This window comes from Ruditapes philippinarum, unplaced genomic scaffold (genome assembly GCF_026571515.1).
Source record: "Ruditapes philippinarum isolate M1 unplaced genomic scaffold, ASM2657151v2 ctg14311_1_1_1_1, whole genome shotgun sequence".
Classification (NCBI taxonomy): Eukaryota; Metazoa; Mollusca; class Bivalvia; order Venerida; family Veneridae; genus Ruditapes; species Ruditapes philippinarum.
The window spans coordinates 19,442-41,598 of record NW_026865449.1 but is presented as its reverse complement, the minus strand read 5'-3'; the positions used below and the strand labels follow the sequence as shown (position 1 = coordinate 41,598).

The 22,157-nt window shown below is 33.5% G+C and overlaps 1 protein-coding gene across 1 annotated transcript; it reads right to left on the bottom strand.

The window, feature by feature from the left end:
- Positions 1-19,932: 19,932 nt before the first annotated feature.
- LOC132729086 (uncharacterized) lies at positions 19,933-21,078 on the bottom strand. The gene is made up of 3 exons (XM_060714829.1): positions 20,942-21,078; positions 20,348-20,537; positions 19,933-20,136 (listed from the first exon to the last, which is right to left on the bottom strand). The coding sequence occupies exons 2-3, from the start codon at positions 20,534-20,536 to the stop codon at positions 19,933-19,935; spliced, it is 393 nt and encodes a 130-aa protein (XP_060570812.1). The 5' UTR covers position 20,537; positions 20,942-21,078.
- Positions 21,079-22,157: the final 1,079 nt, after the last annotated feature.

The following is a 22,157-nucleotide window of genomic DNA, read 5'->3' as shown; positions in this document are numbered from 1 at the left end:
ATAATGACGGAAAACTGAATAATTCATATTTATTTAAGTAAAAGGGCATACTCTGGACTCTGCAAAAATCACTCGACCATGACAAAATTCGAACTTGAGCCTCGTATTTCATGACTAATCCATATTCAAGTTTGAGTTGATGTGTTGTAACGTTGGGAAGATAATGAACGGAAGAAATTTATATTTTTCAAAGTCAAAGGGGATATCTGCCAATCATCGACCATTGAAAATCGAACTTTGACATGATTTGTCATGAAATCATACGTCATTTGAGTTGAATGTGTTGTACTGTTGGGGAGATAATGAAGGAACTGAAATTCATATTATTCAAAGTAAAAGGGGCATACCTGTCCAAATCAATGCGACATGACAAAATTTGAACTTGACCTTTTTGATCATTACATTCCATATGTCATATTAGTTGAAATGTGTGCAGGCCTTCTTAAGTTAATGAGGAAACTGGTGTGACCGGAATGACATGAATGAGGAAGGAGAAGGATGAAGAAGGAAGGATGAGGACGGAAGGACGGAAGGAGGAAAGGTAACTAATGCCCCGGATTACATGGGATAAAAGCGATGAACGAACCATTTCCTTCAGGCTGCACATCGTCCCCTCATTATAAGTAGGTGTCCGCCATAAGTATATCAGGCTCATTGGGAGTCTACTGAATCATGAGAAATGCGTTGCTACTCTCTGGCCATGACAAAACCTACGTGACGCTTTGAGAACAAGTCAGTAGATTCTGGGCTTCCTCCAAGGTGGGACCGAACATTATTAACAGTGCAAATTGTTGGTAACTGGCACACATCTATCCAATTTATAATGTAGTTAGATTAAGAGTAATCACAGGTGCGATGATGGCGAACAATACTACAAAAGAGGATATGATACTAGATTAAAACGGCATTCAGCTATTAAATTATTGCTGAACAGTCTAGAGTATTATTTACACAGCTTGGATAATGAATAATGAAGCAACTGAGGTATGGTATTTGAAGCTTCTTAAGACTGATTTATTATGAATAAGTAATGAATAATTAATTCTACTTCAGATGCCTTCAGTAAGTCTGTTCTGTATAACGTGAACAAGATCTTGCACTTATAGATTGACTCCTCAAGACACACATAAACATGGATCAGTGGTGTAAAATATATGCAATTCATTAATCATCGACGTGGCGATGTGGTCCCTGATACTAGACGAAGAATTGTGTGATAGGTCCATAGGTTTCTTCATCATTGTAAAGAGCTCTTTAAGGGAGAATGTCTTGATGATTAACGGATGCAGATTTGACATTGAACGTGTCTTTGATCTTTTAGAAAGTGGTGATTAAACTTCAAGAGCTGAGATCATCATCTATCTCGTCAATTCGCACAGGGTCGAATTGATACAAGACTTCATCTTGTGGTTCTTTTGGTAATTCGAAGTTAGTTAAACCACTAGGTACGATCGGCCTCAGATGACCGTATGCAGGATAATTCTGACAATGATTTAGACTGCCTGGGAGATGTGTTAATGAGCGTGACGCTAAGAATTTCTCAACGATTGACCCAGATTAAGACCTGATAATTTGTCAGTGAACCTCTCAACAAAAATGCTAGATTTATTAGAAAGTATAGGTTTACAATAGCGTTTCTTTTAGTAATAGCTTTAGCAGAGTCACTTTTGTCATCATCTTCTGAAGGATTGTTTGGGCAGTGTAGGGCTGGTGGTGTTGGAGATTCCGCAGCATCTCGTAAAGGAGTGCTGTCGAACCTACGAATTACAGACACAATTTAATAAAAACAATAAAAAGTATAAAAAATTTAAAACGACAATGAATCGAATAAAGCTTAATAGAAATCTTTATTTACTTTATTGAAAATTTCTAAAGCTGTTAAGAAGAAACGGAAATGAAAGAATCAAAGTAGCCAATATATCATCCAACTGAATAACCTATACAGTTGCTGCTCGAAGCGATGGAAATTTGGGCATTTTAAGTGAGTGGTTAAACAAACAGACGCGTCTTGAGATACTGTTAATGTAGGACACATGTGCTGCTTGTCGATTTTAACTTATGGGCGTTCGTATGTAAATCAAATGAGGTTTTTTTCGGCATACGATGTAAAAAAGAATTAACATAGGTGATCGATTTTGTTGGCATTAGTTAATAGACATATTTTTACCAACATGTATATTGTGTGAATTATATACACAGGTTCGTTATATTTTTATATGGAACGATTTAAATATTTACTGCGACTAATTTACATTCTTTTATATAATTTTTTGTTGCTTTTAATAATTCACTTGTTTTGACCGGTTATTAATGAAATACAGTGTATAAAATACATAAGGTTATGTATATACTTTATTTAGACATTGGTATGTTAGATTGGCAACTGTGCATATATTTTATCAATAATAAGACTTTATAAATTATAAGTTAATTGCCGTATATTACGTATACTATATTACACTTTGATCTAGAAGTACTTCCTGCAAGTTATCAATATACAGATAAATACGAAGGTCGAAGAAGCGCACTATCACTGTCCAATAGGTGTATAAAACTGTATCGAACTTGTAGTCATTCAGTCCGGCTTGTATATTTTTTAGACGGACGTACCTCAGTAATTTATAGAAACACAATTATACACAAAAGTCTTGGATAGATTTTATTACAATTATCTGCAATATTAGTTATTTTACTGGTGAATGCGCGACGCAATAATTAGTACATATATTTTATATACGGTATTTCAATTTTTAAAAGACTTGCAGAATAAAGTTTGTAAAAGCCTGTTTATATTGTTGTGTATTAAAGTTTTTATTAATTGAGCAAGATGATCATAATAGCTGAATTATTTTTTTGCTATTGCTCTATAAAGACGGGTGTAGATACAACAGAAGATAAAGATATTGTTAACTGTTTTAAATATAACGGTTTATGTAGTCGTCCGGTAGAACTGGCGACTATATTTTGCAACAGTTATAATTACGCCTTAAAATCTGAAATAAGACATCAAATTACTAAAAATAATGAATACAATTGTTTTCCAGTAAATCTCAAAATTCAGACTATAATAAGTGCACAGTGAAATGAAATTTCAATATGACATCTTTAAAAAGCACAGTAGAATTTATAAAATGATTAATTGATGTATCGTACCATGGATAGTCTTGCATTAGGGATGGCTTACTTTTTTCAAAGTGTCAAGGTTGCTATTTTATGATAAATTAAATCATTGCTGATTTAAAATGAACTTCTTAAAATTATTGGTTGTTTATGTTAATGAGACTATCTTTTATTATGGTAATTATTGTAAAGAGTTTCTCACCTGAATCAGGATTAACGTTGTAGTTATTGTAAGTAAATCTATTACATCAGTAAAAATGCGATAAGACAGACATACGGTAACGACAAGGTATAGAAGCTGATATAAGTGCAAAATCCAGTAATTTGTGTATGAAAATTACGAAATCTGTAAAGGTAGGAGTCGGAATCGGTATTGTGATACACAGAGAACTAATAAACTATCTTTGTGTTTGATAGTTTATCGCACTGAAGCATTAATACATACGACGATATTGATTTCAGCTAAATTATTCTTTTTTTGATAGTGCAAAGAAAGATTTTTTTATGCGACCCGACTATTTAGAAGTAATGCTTGTTTGATGATATTAGCATACTTATTTCAAATCAATTGCAATATTCCGAGATCGTAATAATTTTGTCGTATTATCGGATTTGAATAAACATAGCGGATTTCAATATGGTACAAGGTATATGTTATTGAGTAGAAAAAAAGTAGAAATACAGAGCATATACTTGATTAACAACATCTATGAAGGTGTTAGACTTTTCAGTTAGTTTCAATTGAAGACTGAGGTTGATGAAGTGTTTATGTTTCTTTAGGTACTTTTTTTTGTATTTTGCAACTTACATTTATCAAAATGAATAAAAGTCTGACTGGAACGACCGATATAAATTCTGTTTCATGATAGTTAAAAGTATAATAGAATTAATTATAGAAACTTACAACGATTTGGTCAGATTCGAAATTGCGCTTCTAGTGTTCCAATCGTGCATACTACCACTAGGCATCGAGCCTATATTTTTATATGTACAAGTAATATACTTAAATAAAATTTTAAATTAAATAAATAAGTATGAAGGCTCGAAACACTCCGAACATTTTGAGTCTCGGGTAACTATTGCAAACAATACTTGATTATTTAATAAATGATAAAGTTTTTCTTGACAAATTTGCTAACAAGTTGTTCAATGATGTTTTAATATCAATAGCATACTTTTTGTGCATAAAACCTTTTAAAAGTAAGAAGAAGATATAATCTGTCAATAATGAAAACGTGTTTAGAATAATTACTCAGCTTAGTTGTTCCTTTTTCTTTATCTCGACCATAAACTGAATAATTTCTTTTTTTATGATGAAAATCTTATTTCTATCCGGCGACTGATGTTAGGGATCAATAACTCCTTGTAAACATTCATATTTTTAATATGAGAAAATGTTTTCATTTTTTATGTTGATGTTAATGAAAATATCCTGACGAACAAAGTTATGTGCGCGTTGTTCAAGGTACACTAGATTCACAATTATATATCAGTGTATCTTGTAATATCGTTTTGTTTGAAATCGTCAACTACTCCGCCGCATAAAAGTCCGTATGTTATTCGAACGTAAAAAATCGATTTCAAAAGGATGAAACTGACTTACAATATCTAATTCAAACTTGGAGAAAGTTCTTTTTTGTTTAAGTATATAATACTTTATAATTATTCTTTACAGCATGTAAATTTTGTTTAAACGTTTTAATCTATAGCATTAAATAATAAGGTCATAAAATGAAATTACGATGAGTAGAAGCTGAAAAGCTTTTTTAAAACCTCTCCGTTTTAAATATTAGTACTTTTTATGGAAGCCTTGAGGACTTTTAAATAACTTATTAAATTTAATTCTATTTTAAATTAGTATTTTAATACTTAATCTTATCATTAAAATAGACGCGGTCAAACATTCTTGAAGAGATTTTGACGCAACAAGTAGCGAGCGAGATCGATAACGAAGGAATAAGTAAGTTGACTATAGTACAATGAAAAACTGTTTTGAATACACGCCAACGTTTACTTAATTCATGGGAGGACTTGCTTGAGGGATTTATTATATTTATTTTTGATAAAGACAATGCCGACACAGATTGTAAGGTTAAAGGTCAGATGGGCTGAGGAATATAAAATAACTTGGTACAATTACCCGCATGATAGGTGTGTCGGCATGTAACCAATGTCTCAAAGGGGTTTCCAAAGGCCCCCAACATTTTAAGCCCGGGTTTTTTTAATACCTAAATTGACTAATACTAGTTTGATACAGGTTCACAGGCGTCTGCAATAAAAAGCATAGGAATCATGGCAGGCCGGACATGCGCTTACTGTAGATCTAAATGAAATAACATTTATTTTAAGTTTCAGTGTTTAGAGGCAGTAGCATCTTCCTAGCTGGTAGATATTGATTTGCATTGAAATTTACATTACGCAGTCTTATAGGTTTAGTATTGTATTAAATGCCCTCAGTTTGCAAAGGCTTGCAAGCAGTTTGGAAATTAATAACTTTTAATGTAGATATAGGGGCACTCCTACATCTAGGCATGTTATCTTTCAAAACATAAAGTGTGCTCATGAAGTAAACTGATCTAAGAATAAATGTCAAAGAAGAATCTATGGTGAAGAAACTCATTTACAATTATATTTAGAGGCTTCCTGAAAATATTGCATCACCGTTAATATACGAAACTCTATAGATTATGATGGTTTACATATTTCGCACATATTTTAAAGCAGCGATTTAATCGATAATGATTGGGAATCGTTGCGGAAACTTTTAATTTAATTTAATTTTTCAAAGTATTCTATTATTATTCTTGGAGGTTATTTAGTTTGACACAGTTATAGGGTATTCCTCTAGGGTCAAATTGTTATGAAATGGTTGTTAATAAAATCTATATAATTTTAGGCATGTGTGAAGAGACAGAGACAAACAATGCATATAAAAATGAAAGGATGCAGAACTACCAAGAGGACTAAGAGTTGATCTGAAGAAAAGGGTGGACAAGAGAGTATGTATTAAACCGTTGGATGAAAGTCTGGCACGTAAAAGATAAAAATAAGTGTTACTTACTTTGCCGGATGGAAAGTACATGGACAGTGTGAGGTAGATTCTCTATTTGCTAAGCGTGATTGAAGTTTACTGATGTAGACAATCCTTCAGTGCACGAGTATTTAAAGCTAACATTTGATTGTGCGTCAGCAAGTTGCCGTATAACCTGAGATAAATAAGAGAAGAAAAGCAATATCATAGTAATGCAAGCAATCATAAGTCCTACGTTGAAGCCATCACATTCTGAGGCATTGACATTCATCTAATGTTTAATTTTCTCTATTTTAAGTAATTTGTTGAAGAAAGTTCTTTAAAATGATCAGCAGGAACGATGTTTAACTGAACAGAACAGACAGACAGACGGACTGAAGGCACTTAAAAGTTAATATTTGAAACATCCTGTTACAATTAAACTTTAAAAGCAAATTCTTAAGAGGAGATAATCTGAATTAAGATAAAATTCATAAAATTTCAGCTTTCTTTGCTAATGCACACATATTTTTTATATTTGCCATGTTTTAAGCCTTTGTTGCAAGGCAGACAATATTTTTTCCAAATATGGAAGGAACAGATAGACTGCATAATCTCCAGACGATCTACGCCATATGTCAAGGTTCATAAAAGCTTTTCCATTATCTACTTTTGAGTTATCGACTGGATTTAGTTATGTGTAAAATTGCGCATTTTTATCTATGTTTGCCATAGCTAACCAGAAGTTCAATCAATGATGGATGAAAAGAAAAAGACTGCATACTCTCCAGACTGCATCTACCATATCAAGTTATAAAAATATTCATACTTTTTGCGTTAAACGGATCAGTTATGTGTAAAATTTGCATAGATTTTCAGTCTATTGTGCCATACAAGACCAGAATTTTCAACTAGGAAGAAAAGAAACAGACGTGCTAATCTCCAGACTGCCAATCTACCGATATTTCAAGTTTCATAAAAATTTGCCAGTACTTTTTGCGTTATCACTGGATCCAGTTTGTGTAAAATTGCGCATATTTTTCAACCTATTTTTGTCCATAGCACAGAATTGTTCATACATAGGAAGAAAAGTAAAAGACGTGCATAATCTCGCATAATGCCTTATCTAGCATATAAAAGTTCATAATATTTTAAGTACTTTTCAGTTCAGGCGGGTGATCAAGTTTTGTGGACTGGACGGAAACTGACGACTGACCAGACAACAGTACAGACGAGACAGCAGACGAGACAGACGGATCGGAGGTAACCTAAGGTCCCATCCGGAAAAACCGGTAGGGATACAAAAGTTTCATGGATGAATGGAGTCCCTGTGAAAAGTGCGACGAGAAATTAGCATAGAATTACAGCAAATTAGCACTTATTTTCTGAAGGAACAATCTGAAGTATGCGGTGCTTTATGCGTCTGGGAGTCAGAAAAAGAAATTCAAATGAATAGGATCCGTTTGAAGATGGTAGTGGTTCTAGAATAGAGTACAGCAACAGTCGCCTAGAGGAGGAACTTTATAATTGTCGGCAGAAGCTTATCGCAGCACATTTGTATGAATTGGGCAAAATGAAATATTTGGTTGTTAGTTGATGATAGAAATTGTTTGGTTTGTAATACAATTGCTCATAATTAATAATATTCTTAAATGATTGATAACGGAAATATTTGTAATGGTAATCATCGTTGTTCTAGTATTTCATGTGAAATTGAATGCGACTGACAAGATTATGCGGTGCTGTGATAATATAGAACATAACACTAATTGACAATTAAAGATATGATGTGAATTTGATTATCAAATTATGTTTGCTTCTTAACACTTTTATGCAATGAAAAAGCTAGATTTTTGTACCGCTCAATGCTCAACGATTTGTGGTATTTGTTTAGTTTTTTAGTGACGTTTTGGTTCATGTAGTTGAATTAATCATTTTGTTTGAGTTTGTCTAGTGAGCCTTTCAGTTCTCATCCATGAAAACATGCTATGTTATTAAGCTTAACCTGAAACATAATGTGTTATGAATACATTTTATTTTATGTTGTATGCTGTAGGTAGTTACCCAGATTGTTATAATTGAATTGACCTGAAAGCGATATTCATTGATGAGTGTAGATACCTTTGATAATTGTAACTTTGATAAGCATATGTATTATAAGTAAAGATGTTAGCCCGGCTTGCTGCCTTTTTAAGTGAGTAATTATACTTTATAACAACAACTATAGCGCTATCTATGACACCATCAGTATGAGGGAGACATTTATCATTAACGATTTCTTGCTGTCGTTTGTCTTAAGTAGCAGTGCTGTAACTGATGTTTGCTTGCTGACTGCACTGTGAATGCAGTGAAATGCTGAAATAGCCGGGATAAGATAAAGGACATTTTCTATTTGAGGAATCAGTAATTTGCGTTACTTTGGCACAGTGACGACGTCCAAAGATGTCAATGTAAAGACTAATATTTCTATTATAGAACCGTGACAGATATCTTTCTTGTACAACTGTTTTTAAAAATGTACGAAATGAGGGGTGTCTTGTCATTGTTACTTTTGAGCCGATTTTGGTCATGCAAGTGTTGATTTTTTATACAATAATCGCAAAATAAGAAAAAATATTACTGGTTTAATAAGACTTCACATACTTAGTGATCAAACAGTAGTATAACAAAAGTTTGTTAAATGCCAGTTTATTTTTAAAACAAAGATTTAGATGCATAAAGCTATTCGCATTGAAACTGTTCGAATGATAGATTCTGTGTTTAATTCAATAAAGGAAAATATGATATATTGATCCTGTTAGCTCAGGCTGAAGTGAGCCAACTGGCATTGCCGCTGTTTGTCGTCTGTCGGTTGTGTTGTACTCAAACATTTCCTGTGAAAGAAATACAAGTCCATTTTTGTATCCATCTCTATACAAAATTTGTTGCAGATGTTATGTAATTGATTTTCTAGGTTCAATTTTAATCTTGGTATCTGGGTCATAAACAGGTATTAGTTAAATAAAGAAAAACTTCTAGTGTTGTTAGATGCGTTTTTTTTTAACTTGAAATTAAAAGTTTAAAGAATATTTGTCGGAGTAATCTTTTAGGTGAATTTGATCTGTCTGATTTGGTAAGAATATCAATCAAAGAAAAACGTTGACCTTTACAGGTCTTTTGCAGTTGGAAAACTTGTAATTTATCATGTAGGTATATCATGTAGGTCAATGTTGAAACTTGGGTTTTTTGGTTTAAAAAGTCTAAATATTGACCCTTCTGGTAAGCATTGCAAATAATTTTTTTTTTTTAGTATGCTAAAAGAGCTCAAAAGGTTTATCTTCTAATTTCTCATACGTTAACTTTATATTTCTAGTACGTTTACTCAAAGTCAGATTTGTCATGCAATCACCTTCAAGAAGTCTCGTGTTATAGTCTTTTTTTTTCCGTTTGATTTATGACCTGCTCTAACAGTAACGCGAACTGAGATCGGCCCCAGAATATTTTACTACAGTTTAAACATAAAAGACATACTTAGGAAAACCATGAACTTATGTTATTCTTAAAAAGTATATATTTATGTTGCTAATTCAATCATCTGGATTGTTTATAATCAATCTACAATCAACATTTCTCATATTCAGTAGAACCTGACAGTTAGTACATTTAAATCAACTATTTATTTTCTATTCTGGTCTTACGCAGTAAAGTGTTATTTCTGTGGGCAACGACAATTGTAAACTCCAGTGAATACAATGCAGATGAAGTCCCGTTGAAGACATCCGTGTACAGGACATAAATCCAGCATTGATGGGCATGAAGTAGGGGTTGACGTATAATTCGTTCCACGAGCAGCTTGAAGATCCTTAACGGTATTCCTCCCTTTGGTAAGCGATACAGCAGTTCCGCTAAAAGCAAATTTTTTTCTACTGTACATTATTGTAATTTTCTTGTGGGTATAATTGAAATGGTAGCTTAATATTACAGAGAGTATGGCCTAACGGCGAGAAATAAGAGTCGTTTGGTTGAAAAGGAGAAAATTTCGCGTTCTGAGTCAGGCATGAAAAGTACTCTGGCGTAATGCACTTCTAACCTGTGCTTAGTCCGTATGGCATAGGGTGAACAACTGTTGACAAGGAGTCTTTTAATTAGAATGATAAAGCAAACACAACGGATCGCATGTTTACGACGTTAAAAGAAATAGAAATACTGAATATAGCGTTATAAAAACAAAGGGCTGGCTGTACATTAATCATTGTCATCACCAACATAAAATTATCGTTAGAATCAAACCTAACACCTGACTAGCAGGACATAGTTTCTGACAGTTTTAAAACGCGACCAGAAAAAATGTAAATGATAAAGCTTTCTGCAACCGATGCTTTTGAACAGTTCATGAGAAATGTAAACGTACTGTATCTGGCGTTTTGAAAACTAAATATTTTAATTCGTTTACTGTTAGCATGGAAAAATATATCAACGAGATATAAGTTCCGTGGACTGTTTAAAGTATATAATATAAAAAATGGCAATTACCTGTAAGGCCACTAATATCGGAATTTGCATAATTGCTTCGTGTAACAATTTGCAGAACCGTCCGAGATTCAATACCGCGCTTATGTTGCTGTTCTTAATCTTTAAGTATAAGAATTAATTTTTAATTTTAAGAATTAAATTTTTGAATATTAAGATTAAATAATAGTTTTATAATTTTAATTTCAAATGTCCATCAGGGTTCCATACATTTTAGCATATAAAATATGACAGATCTCGGTTAAACACATATCAGAAAGTAAATTACTCAAAATTAAATAAATGATTAAGTGCAAACGCCAAGTTTTTTTGTGCTCGTATTTTTTTTTACATTGCAAAAGGACAAGTTCTTATCATTTTTTTCTGTGATAGTGACCGTATCCGATAATATGGGGACCCTATCCCGATTTTATGCGTGCATTTTTCGTCGCTTTCCGCATGAAATGTAAGAACATAGAATGGCCGTGCACGAAACAAAACAACATAGTGCGTTTGCGACAGTATGGATCGACCAGCCTGCGCATCCGCGATCTGATCAGGATCCTGCTGTTTCGCATATCAACTCTATACAAGTGGAAACTGACAGCGAACAGCATGTATCTGATAACTGCGCTGATTGCGCGGTGTTGGACATGCTGGCGCAAACGCACTATGTTGGTTTTGTCCGGTCGTGACGCGGCAATTAACTTGCTGTCGTAGAACACGAATTTTCTGAGAGCATATGTAGAATATAAGTCTGTATTTGCGTTGTACTAATGTAGAAATACTCAGTTTAATTATATATGTTTTGTTAGGCCTAGCTGACTGATGACGCAATGAATGGCCAAATTCTTTGTTTTTCTATTGACTGGACATATGAGAGGCTGTTTGTGAATGATAGCAACAAGACAAAATATTGAAGTGGTGTGTGTGGTGTGTTTCCTTGTTATGTTTTTTGTGTGGCGAGATCAGACCCATTGTTGAAATGATAAATAAATTGCATACGAAAAGGTCAGTCTAACTTTTACTGTTGAAATTCATATCAACACTAAGTCAAATTTTCTTATGATACTTATAAGAAATTTATTGTTAGAAAGCATTTCAATACCAATATGATTGAATGGGCGAAAAGGGAGAACAGGAAGCTAACAATAAATTTAGACTGGTTTTAAAGTTGTTTAATATGTGTTTTCATAGCAACATAGTTCAGCTATGTAAAGCTGACTTAAAAATATACCAATGTTAATTCAAACACTAAATTTGGTTTACTTTCATTATACACAGTAGCCGTACATTAAGATAATTTGCTTACATTACTGGTACCTCGAAATTACCAAGCGCTATCATATATAGAGGCCAGACAAGCGCTGTTGCATCCATGGATGTATGACGGCGCTTATATGTTGACTGACTATTTTAAATATTCATCTTGATTATCGCGTTAAATTGATAATAGACTGTTGCACAATTATTGCGGTCGAAGTCGCATTTAGAAGTTAGCAATGTTGGCTCATTTAAGAAAACAAATAAAGTAGTGAGACTTATCTATAATCAAATATAACATCCTTGGTCAAAAACAAATGACTGACATTGTTTTAAATTGTTACTTTCGATAACATTTATTTGTAGCATCCTCGTCCTATATCAAGTATAATAAGATAGTGACTATTTCCAGAAAGAGATCATAATTGGCGTTATGATTAAAAAAAAAGAAAAAAACTAAGCAAAAAGCTTCACTTTTAAACGATGCTAAATATCCTAAATATATGTATATAATCCTAACAATACTGGAGCAAAATATCTAATAAGAGAATTCGATTTCCTTTACTTTTATATACTTTAATTAAATACCTAGTGGAAAAAAAAGCTATCCAAAAAAAAATAACGTCATTTACCTAAGAAAAAACAAAGAGGACTATAGTTATGCAATATTGATTATATCTACTGTATGCGATCATTCCGCTTGAACAAGAAAAGAAGAATTTTTTATTCTTAGTAATCTTAGTTTCTTGTGTGATCTGCAAGGTTGTTCATAGACTGACATAGTAATGCAGAAAGCAAAACATAGAGATCACAATGGTGGCAATTTGTACACGAAGAGTGGAATTATTATAAAAAATATTAAATATCAAGATTTTTCATTTGATCTAATTATTAATTTTAATTTTATTCTGTTTTAGCCTCAAATTCTTTGAATTTCTTTCTGACAAATACAGAATAGTAGTCAGGGGTGGGGGGGGGGCGTTTGAAGCTTTCTTGAGCCTTTGTATGAGTTTGGCTACGAGCTGTGTTACGACTTATAGTTAAGGTAATGTCAACACAAAGCAGAAACAAAAGTTATTTCAAAAAAGGGATATATACAGAATGTTATGTTATAGAAGCTTTCCGTAGCTTGTATTTTGCTATGAGCAACATCTGAAAATTAACATAAAATTTCCGATATGTCAGTTACATAATACTCAGCCTCACTCAGAAAGCTACTGTAGTAGATATATTGTATAAATATTGTTTAATATGATCTTTGTTTAAATGATACAAATAATAGCGTATATAAAGCTATAAATATGCTGTATGAAGTATACAAAATATTTATTGGAGTTTGAAAAGTGTAATTCCAAAATAGCTGTATGAAGAAAATGTGTGTGTGTCTGTCTAATTCCTTGTATGAAGTATGCAAAATAGTTATTTGAGTTTGAAAAGTGAAATTCAAAGAGTTGTATGAAGAAAATGTGTGTGTGTGTTTGTCTATTTCCTTAAGAGCGATTGGCCTGGGATTGCTAAACTGTTAAAAGCCCTACTTAAAATAGGAAGATTATGTACGCTGTTCCTGAACATTTTATTCTAGTAACAATTTATGTGTGAATAAGATTATGAAACAACATAATTTATTAACATTACAAAAGTTTAAAGATTTACTATGCTTATCCTTGGGTAAATTGCTTTTTATTGCAGATATTTATTGAAATCTAATAATTGCTTTCTCACAATATATAACTGCAATAAGGAGAATGTATAAAACTGCTGTTTGCTGGTAATGGAGCTGACATATCTATAATTAGTCAAGTTATTCGTCCTTTTTAAAATCTGCGTTTTTGAGGTATACTTTATCTAGAAGAAAAATAGAAGTATATTTTTTAAGATAAGTTATAACGATTTAATTCACGCCTGTTGGGATATGGTCATGAGTAGTGAGAATGAATAGTTGACATATTGTAGCTTCAGGACTGATGGAATTTGATTAATACATGAATGTAAAAATCTAATTATTGTTTACATTGTATTGATTAAGTACCATTATGTTACCGATCAATAGGGCGTGTTTTCTCTAAATAGGAAAAGTTATTACATGTCTCACAATAACATGTAGAAATATAATCATGAAAGGAATATTCAGTTTACAATAGTGTAAACCAGACATGAACGATGCGAAGAATACTTTTCTTACAATAACTAATGAGCGCGCACGAAACAAACATAAGTGGGTTTGCGACCAGATGTCCAACCACCTTGCATCGGCAGTCTAAGGATACACGCTGTCGATACCAGTCGTAACAATGGGAAAGCTGACAGCGAACAGCATGGTGCGCTGATAGTGCGCGGATGCGGCAGGCTGGTGCTGGATTGCATGCTGGTCGAACGCTTGTATGTTGGTTTGTCGTGACCCGGCTATTTATTCTTCTGCTCTTCCTATGTAAGTAATGGTAAATGAGCAGTGAATTTCAGGAAGCATAAAAAAGTTTATGCATATCCTTTCTCGAACTAATGAAGGCGCTTTCTCCGATTTGAAATACTTTAGTGATACTTAGGTTCTTTGAAAGACGAATTTACTGGAAAGACGGTCAAAATGACCATAAAGATCAAAGAAGCTCATCGACATGCTGAGTAACCCGTTCTGTACGGATGCAGATGACATTATTGTTGATATAATGTCCATGTTCCTTCGTGCTAGACTGTATTTCTTTGGGAAAGTGTGCTTAATAATGGGTGAATAGGTGATATTAATGGCGGTAAAAGAGATAAGACTCTCAGATCACATCGTATAAGAGAAAGTTGCTTCCTTAAAGAGCACTGAAGGTTTTTTGGCAGCTTTAATGTTCAAATGGTGGAAGTAGACATTTTGATTGTCCGAAAACAGCATTCGGCTAGTTTCGTCAATTTCGGATAAGCTGCTCGGCGGCGTTAAAGTGTTCTTTTTCTGAGTGTTCTCTGGTTCTATGATTTAGAATTTGAATGATATTCATTCCTTCATTTTATAGCAAAAGTGGATGCGCGCACCAGGACTATTCTCAACACTGTAAGAGAGGTCTCCAGTAAAGATTAGATTTTATTTTTATAAATGTTCGTTGTATCTTTTAACTCTTGTTACACTAGTCTGTTTTTGACTGGCGATTATAATTTTGGGTAAGATAAGATGCAATAGTGCACAGACGTATAAGAGCCTGATCAATTCCCGATGCTATGGCCTATTTGTTGTGATATAATGGATGAATAATTTGCTAGTTCAACAGTGTAGATGGCTAAGAATCTATGCATAAAATTATTACAATGTACGAAGCAGTTAATGTGTTAAATGGTATCACTCGACCATGGATTGAACTAAGAGAAGACCAAAAACACACAGAGGAACATGAATGGCGCGATATCGCTTCCGAGACCATCAACTCATCAAAGGCATGTTGAACTGACAAGTTGTGAACTGGAGTCAAAAATGTGACTCTAGTGTGTTAACAGGTTTTTCATATGGGCAGCGTGCCCTAGCTTTGACCCCGAGTGACCATATTCAAACTTGACCTAGGAATGATCAAACAAATCATTTCATGACAATATCCGATATTCGGATATAGTATTATATAATATAATGGACCTAGTTTGGCCCGCGAGTGACTATATTAAATATGAAAGAAACCATTCTTGACAAATTTCGAAGAATATTTGATAAGAACGGCAGCACTAGTGTTAAAAGATTGTTCTATTCTATTAGGTACTGTGACGATACGTTTTGACGAGATATCATTCAATCTTGACTAGAAGTGATAAAACAGACTGTGCGGAAAATTTCTAGGAATCTTGGATGCAAACGGCATCTATAGAGGTTACAAGCTTTTCTATTTTTTGCGCTGTGCTAGAATTTTTGAGCCGGGCGAACCCATCTGACCTGACTAGAATTCACCAAAACAACTTTTCTGACATTTCCAGTAATAATTTGGAATCAAAACTGCAGGCTACTACAATGTAACAGGTTTTTCTATTTTGAGCTCGATGTGAGCTAGTTTTTTGACCTGATATGCCATTTTAAAATTTTGACGCTAGAATCATCAAACAACTTTCTGAACAATATCGGATATTTGATCAAAGCTGCATGCCACTAGAGTGTTAAAGATTTTTCTTTTTTAGCTCCTGTGACTAGTTTTTTAATGAAATTAGCATGTTCGAACTCGAATCCATGTTTGACACATTCTGACATGTTTGATGATGAATATCCAATCAAATGTGACTGGCTTGATCTGTTACCAACCAATTGTTTTACGAGACGAGAGACACAACATTGGTTTTGTTTCATTTACGCCTTTTCCAACAGATATGTCAGTATATGGTCGAAAGTTGCCCAGCCGAGAGATACACCAGTACCAGACTACTATTCTCGCACGTCTTAATACGAGAGCATATCTCCAGGGATTAACACGCGCAAGGTAGGTCTGAATTAGAAGTATCGGCTCTAAACGCTCGACGACGGAGCGGTTAACTAGGAATGGCCCATCAATTACCTCACTGAAACTCGTGGTGCAAGTGAGCTAAAAAATGAAAAACAACCACATCTTCTGCAATTAGTCAAGTACGTTGTGGTGTTTTTTATCTTTAAATAAATAAGCTAAATGGATTGTAACTATAATGGAATTATTGCAAATGGCATTGTAACAATAATGGATATCACATGACGGTTTGTCAGAAAAATAGCATTTAGCAAAGTAAGAGTAATGAATATTGTTTTACATATTTAAACATGTAGGTTAAACATTTAATACTAGCTATCAGAAAGGATAAAAACTTTTTCCTTTCCGTGTCGATTTCACATGTCGGTGTTTTAGTGCCAGAGATTTGAGCAACTGCGCCAGTCACTTCGTCGCCATATGTATTTTTCCATGCAGTAAAAAAGTTATCTCTTATATAATGGCATTTGGCTTGATTCATTTGGCTTACAAACTTGTCAACTGCTTTTTTGCTTTTGGAACCGCCGTCGCCTAATGTAAGATGGAACATCTGTGGTTCAAGACATTGTTGAGCTCGGTTGTCTAACTTTGTGTATGTCGCAAGCAAATTCGTCGAGCAATGACGCAGTCCTAGCGAACCCCCTTTTTGTCATCACGGAATAAACAACATATTTTTTGCGAGAACCCTGGGTAGCTGTACAAGCGAGCTTCATAATGGCTGTTTCTTAAAATCATTATCAAATATTAATTTCTAATCCATATCCTTGATTTGTTGAGAGCTTATAAAGTTCGATTTCTGCTTGTTTGTTGGCATCTTGGGTTTACAACGATTAATCCACTTGGACAAGTTAATGGTTTTCAAAGCCCCTTAGTCATGCAAGGTGTTGGAGCTTTTCTCTCTGAAATAAGATATATCTATGGTATCTTATATCAAAATTATGACTAATTACGTGTAAGATACTATAATCCACAGGTATGTATATGATTGTCTAACATATCGTACATCATGTTAAATCTTTTTCTTATAGGTATTTATTGAAAAAAAAACATTTAAGTTCTGAGAAAAGATTTTTTTCAATTCAAAGTTACCTATGAGAATGACTCAATTCCTTATAAAACACAATTTTGATTAAATAGTGAACAGTATATCGTTGAGAAAAAAGGAATACCTTCTGAATTGTGACTGATTTAGATGACTTTTTCGTCTGTTTCTTTGTCTTTTTCTCAGCTATGACCGTGCTCACTTTCCCTGTTTTTGTTGTCTTCTTCGCCACCACCTTCTTGGGTTGAGCAAGTGCCCCTTTCGTAGTTTACCTTTAGCTACTTTACCAACCGAGTGGCAGTCCTGGTGTTGGCGCTATAAAGGGTGGGGGCATGAGACCTGTTACAGGTGTGCCAAAAGTCTTTCAATGACGTAATGTCCGCTGCCAATTCTTTCTCCCGTCAGTCAATTTCTTTCTGTCTAACTTTTGATAAAGAAGACACAATTTGCTTTATATGCAGACTAGATGATTTAATTATTTTTTCATAATCATTGATAATATATTAATCATTATTTTTTACTAGATGTAATATCAGGACAAATGAATGGAAAGCACTTCTTTTACATTGAAAATAAAGATTCTTTCTCACCAGCAAGCATTCTGGATTGCCTCAAGTAAACGAGATCATCATCGATACGAAATATCGGCAAAATTCTTTCAACTTTAGCGATTTCACCGAGTAGTTTGCTATGCGCTTCATTAAAATGAATGTTGCATCTAGACCCCCACTTCTTGAGAGCCACGCATAAATTTTCACGGTGGAGCCTAATAGAAGTGGTCATAGCAGAATTATCGTCGTTGACATCAACAGAAAATAGATCTCAAATGGTAGAGTTTGTATCATTCAACTATCAAACACATTTGTATCACGTGTTCCACCAGTGAATTCGTTTTTAATTAATCTTATATATGTGTAAAACTCAAATTAAGGCGGACCAATTTTCCTTCAAAATCCTTCAAAATCCGTTAACACGTATAAATGAAAAGGCAATTACTGTATAAGGATTCATCTAAACAGTTCACAAGCATCATTTTTGGTTTCATCATTCAAATGTCTATAAAGATATTGCTTCTTATGCATGTAATAATAACAAAATACTGAAATACGGACATGTGTTTCAACTCATTTCATTGAAAATATAAGGCAACTAGTTAGTAGGATAATCTTGAACTAAAGTCATCTATCTATGCATTAAAAACTAGGGAAAAAAGAAGAGCAGTGATACAGCATTCAAAAATAGAAAGATCCTCAACAAAACAAACACATAAAACCCCAAGTCATTTTTACCCAGTCGGGTTTTTAAAGGGAAATAAGAAAGTATAAAATTTTTCTCAAAACAAAAAAATTTTTAAAAAAAAGGGCAAGGAAAACAAAACCCAAATTCCTTCAATCGCACACTTCGCCCCCCAAATTTAAAGTAGTGGGTTTTTCCCCCCAAATAAGTATACCCCCAGGCTCATGGGGGAATTTTGTTTCACAAATTTATGACAGAATGCTTTGCTCCCCTCTGTCCATGAAAAAACTCACGTCCCTTTTGCAGAACAAGTTCATAACTTTCCCTGGGCCGCCCTCCGCCGGTGCGACCCAAACCTTTTCTTAAAAATTTCGCAAATTTCTGGAAAGGGCCCCCCAAAAGTCTATCCTTTTTTAATAATTAGTTAGATTCATGCATAATCCCCGTTTTGCGTTTGGGGGCAACACAATTTTCCAAACAAAAAAGGAAAATGAAAAACCCCCCAAGGGTAAAATTTTTTAAACTGAAAAATTTCAGCAATCAAAATTTTTTTGAAAAATTGGGAAAAAATCCCCCCATTTACACAGTTAAATAATAAAAGAAAAAAATTTGAAGCAGATTTTTTTAAATGTCTTTTTGAAACCCTTTCTTAAGGCAAAAATTATTTTAAATTTAAATTTAAATTAAAAAAAAATTTCTGAGCTTCAGATGCTTCCCCAAAATGCCCTGTCTGAAAAACTTTAAACAAATCTTGATTTTTAGCTTTGACTTCCTAAAGAAAACCCAAATACATGGACCCTGGAAATCAAATATATTGAACTTTCCATTAATCCATCCGAAGGTCCCCCGGGGCTCCCTGGCCCTTAAAACACTAAACAAGATGCTTTGATAGGTCCATAGGTTCTTCATCACCTTGTTAAACCCCTTGAAGCTTTCCTTTACGGCCCGAACGACCTTGGTCTTGAATGATTCTAACCCCAATGCAGACTTTTGACATTGAAGCGTTTCTTTGAAATCCTTTTTAGAAAGTGTGAAACTCCTCAAACTATCAAAGACTGAATACATCCTCTATCTCGTTCAATATCGTCAACAAGGGGTTCGACCTTTGAAAATACGAAGACTTCCATTCTTGGGTGTTTCCTTTTTGGGTAATGCAAATTTAGTTCAAAACCACTAGGTAACGAGGGCGCTCCAAATAGCTCCCATTAGCTGGATGATTCCTTGACAATGAATTTTTAGACTTGCTGGGAGATTTTTGTTAATGATTGGGTTTTTGACTTAAAAGAGGTTTCCCAAGATTGACCCTATTTAAGTCCTATTAATTTTTGTTAAACAAGTGCACCCTCCTCAACAAAACTGCTAGATTTCTTAGAAAGTGATGATGGTTTAGAAGCAGACGACTTTGTTTTAGTTAATGAAGCTTTAGTAGAGTCAACTTTGTCATCATCTTCTAGAGTCAGTGTTGAGGCACGTCGTAGAGCTGGTGGTGTTGGAGATCCTACAGCAGCTGGTAAAGGAGCTGATGCTGACACCTGGCAAATTAACAGACCAGCAATTTTAATAAAAACACATTAAAAAGTATGAATAAAAGTTAAAACCGAGTGGAAATCGAATAAAGCTTAATAGAAATCTTTAATCATGTTATATATATACTCTTATTTAAATATATCTAAACTGTTTAAGAAAGAAACGGAAATGACAAGAAATCAATGTTCAATCGTAGCCAGCCATTATCATACCAACCTCAATACCCTCTCCAGGCTTGCTTGCTCGAAGAGATGGAAATTTGGGCATTCTAAGTGGTGGTTTAACTACAGACGGCATCTTTGAGATACTGCTTAATGTCCTGGACACAGTTGTGCTGCTTGTCCTCTTTGTAATCTTACTTGGGCGTTCGTAGGGAAATGCAAACGAGGCTTTTCTTTTCGGCATACTGAATGTCAATAAAGAATTAACAAGATGATCGATTTATTGTATAGTTAAGGTATAAAGATCAATATTTTTTCCAATAGTCATTATAATTTTGTGACTTTATACAAGGTTACTCAAAACCCTGCTTTATGTTATATTATATTGGAATGCGTTTAAAAAATATTTACTGCAAATGTCTAGAATGAACGAATTTACATTTCTTTATATAATTTTAGTTCTATTGATAGATGTACTTTGTTTGACCCAGGTATCTACGTAGACGCATGCGTAGAAAATTAGAAATAACCACAGGTGTTAATTACTAGTAAATAATTAGTACATGTATGTTATTGTGCAACTGTAAAAAAAACAACAACATATTACGTATACTATGATTAAACTTTGATTTAAATTTAAGTTACTGACTTGCAAGCTTATCCAATATACAGATATAATATACGAAGGTCGATATATCGCACACTGTCAGTTAATAAATGAAAACGCCTACCTCGAGGTTTATATATATAGTGTATCGACCTTGTAGTAATTCAAGTCCCGACTTGTATATTACTATATATCTGTATGGTTATTTTTAGAAATGACGTACTTCAGTATAGTAAACACCACTATCTCTACATAAAAAACTCTTGAGATACGATGTTTTTACAATTATCTGTCAATAATAGTTATTTTTACTGTGACATGCGCAGATAAGACATTCTGTATATATATTATGATTATGAATACCGGTATTTCAAATCTATTTCAAAGACTGCAGAATAAAGTTTGTAAAAGCCTTTTATACATGTGTTTGTTTGAAATTTTATTAAACTTGAGCCAAGTCGATCAATAATAAGCTGAATGATTTTTTTTTTCGCTAGCTTGCGTCAAATTTACTAAGTACGCAATTAGGACATATGTATTGCCGTATTTATAGAGACGGGTGTATTATTAAAATCAGAATGCTAATGAGTATTGTTAAACATGTATATTATAAATATCAGGTCAAATATTTAGTTAAGAGGAAATGTTCCTTTTTCTATTCATTTCTATTGTTGATTTTTACATTGAAATAAATACAATTGTATAATTATTATGTACATTTTAGTTTAAACAACATTTATTTATAATCTATACATTACATAATAAGGTACATAATTGAGTAGGAAGCTTGATTGAAAAGCCTTTTTAATCTCTCTTCGTTTTAAACTCTGTAATGTAAATTTTAAAATATTAAACGGGGAAGACCCGACTCCCTTTTTAAACACGTACAATTACCTCAAAATGAAATATGATTAAGGTACAAACGCAGTTTTTCTTGTTCTTGTATTTATTTTTTTACATTTGCAAAAGGACAAGTTTCCTCAATATATTTTATTTTCTGACCGGTTGTGACCAAGCAGTATTTTAACTCGATATTGAATGCGTGCATTTTCGGTGCATCCCGTCATGATTGTGAAATATCGGAAGGCTTTCCTATTCTGTTTAACATAAATTCAACTTGCCTGTCGGTATGAACACGCAATTTCTGAGAGACATGTAGAATATAAGTCTGCATTTTGCATTGTACTAACGTAAAAAATTTGTAAAGCCTATATTTCAGAGCTTGTAAATCAACTTTCTATTAATTGGTCTATGACAA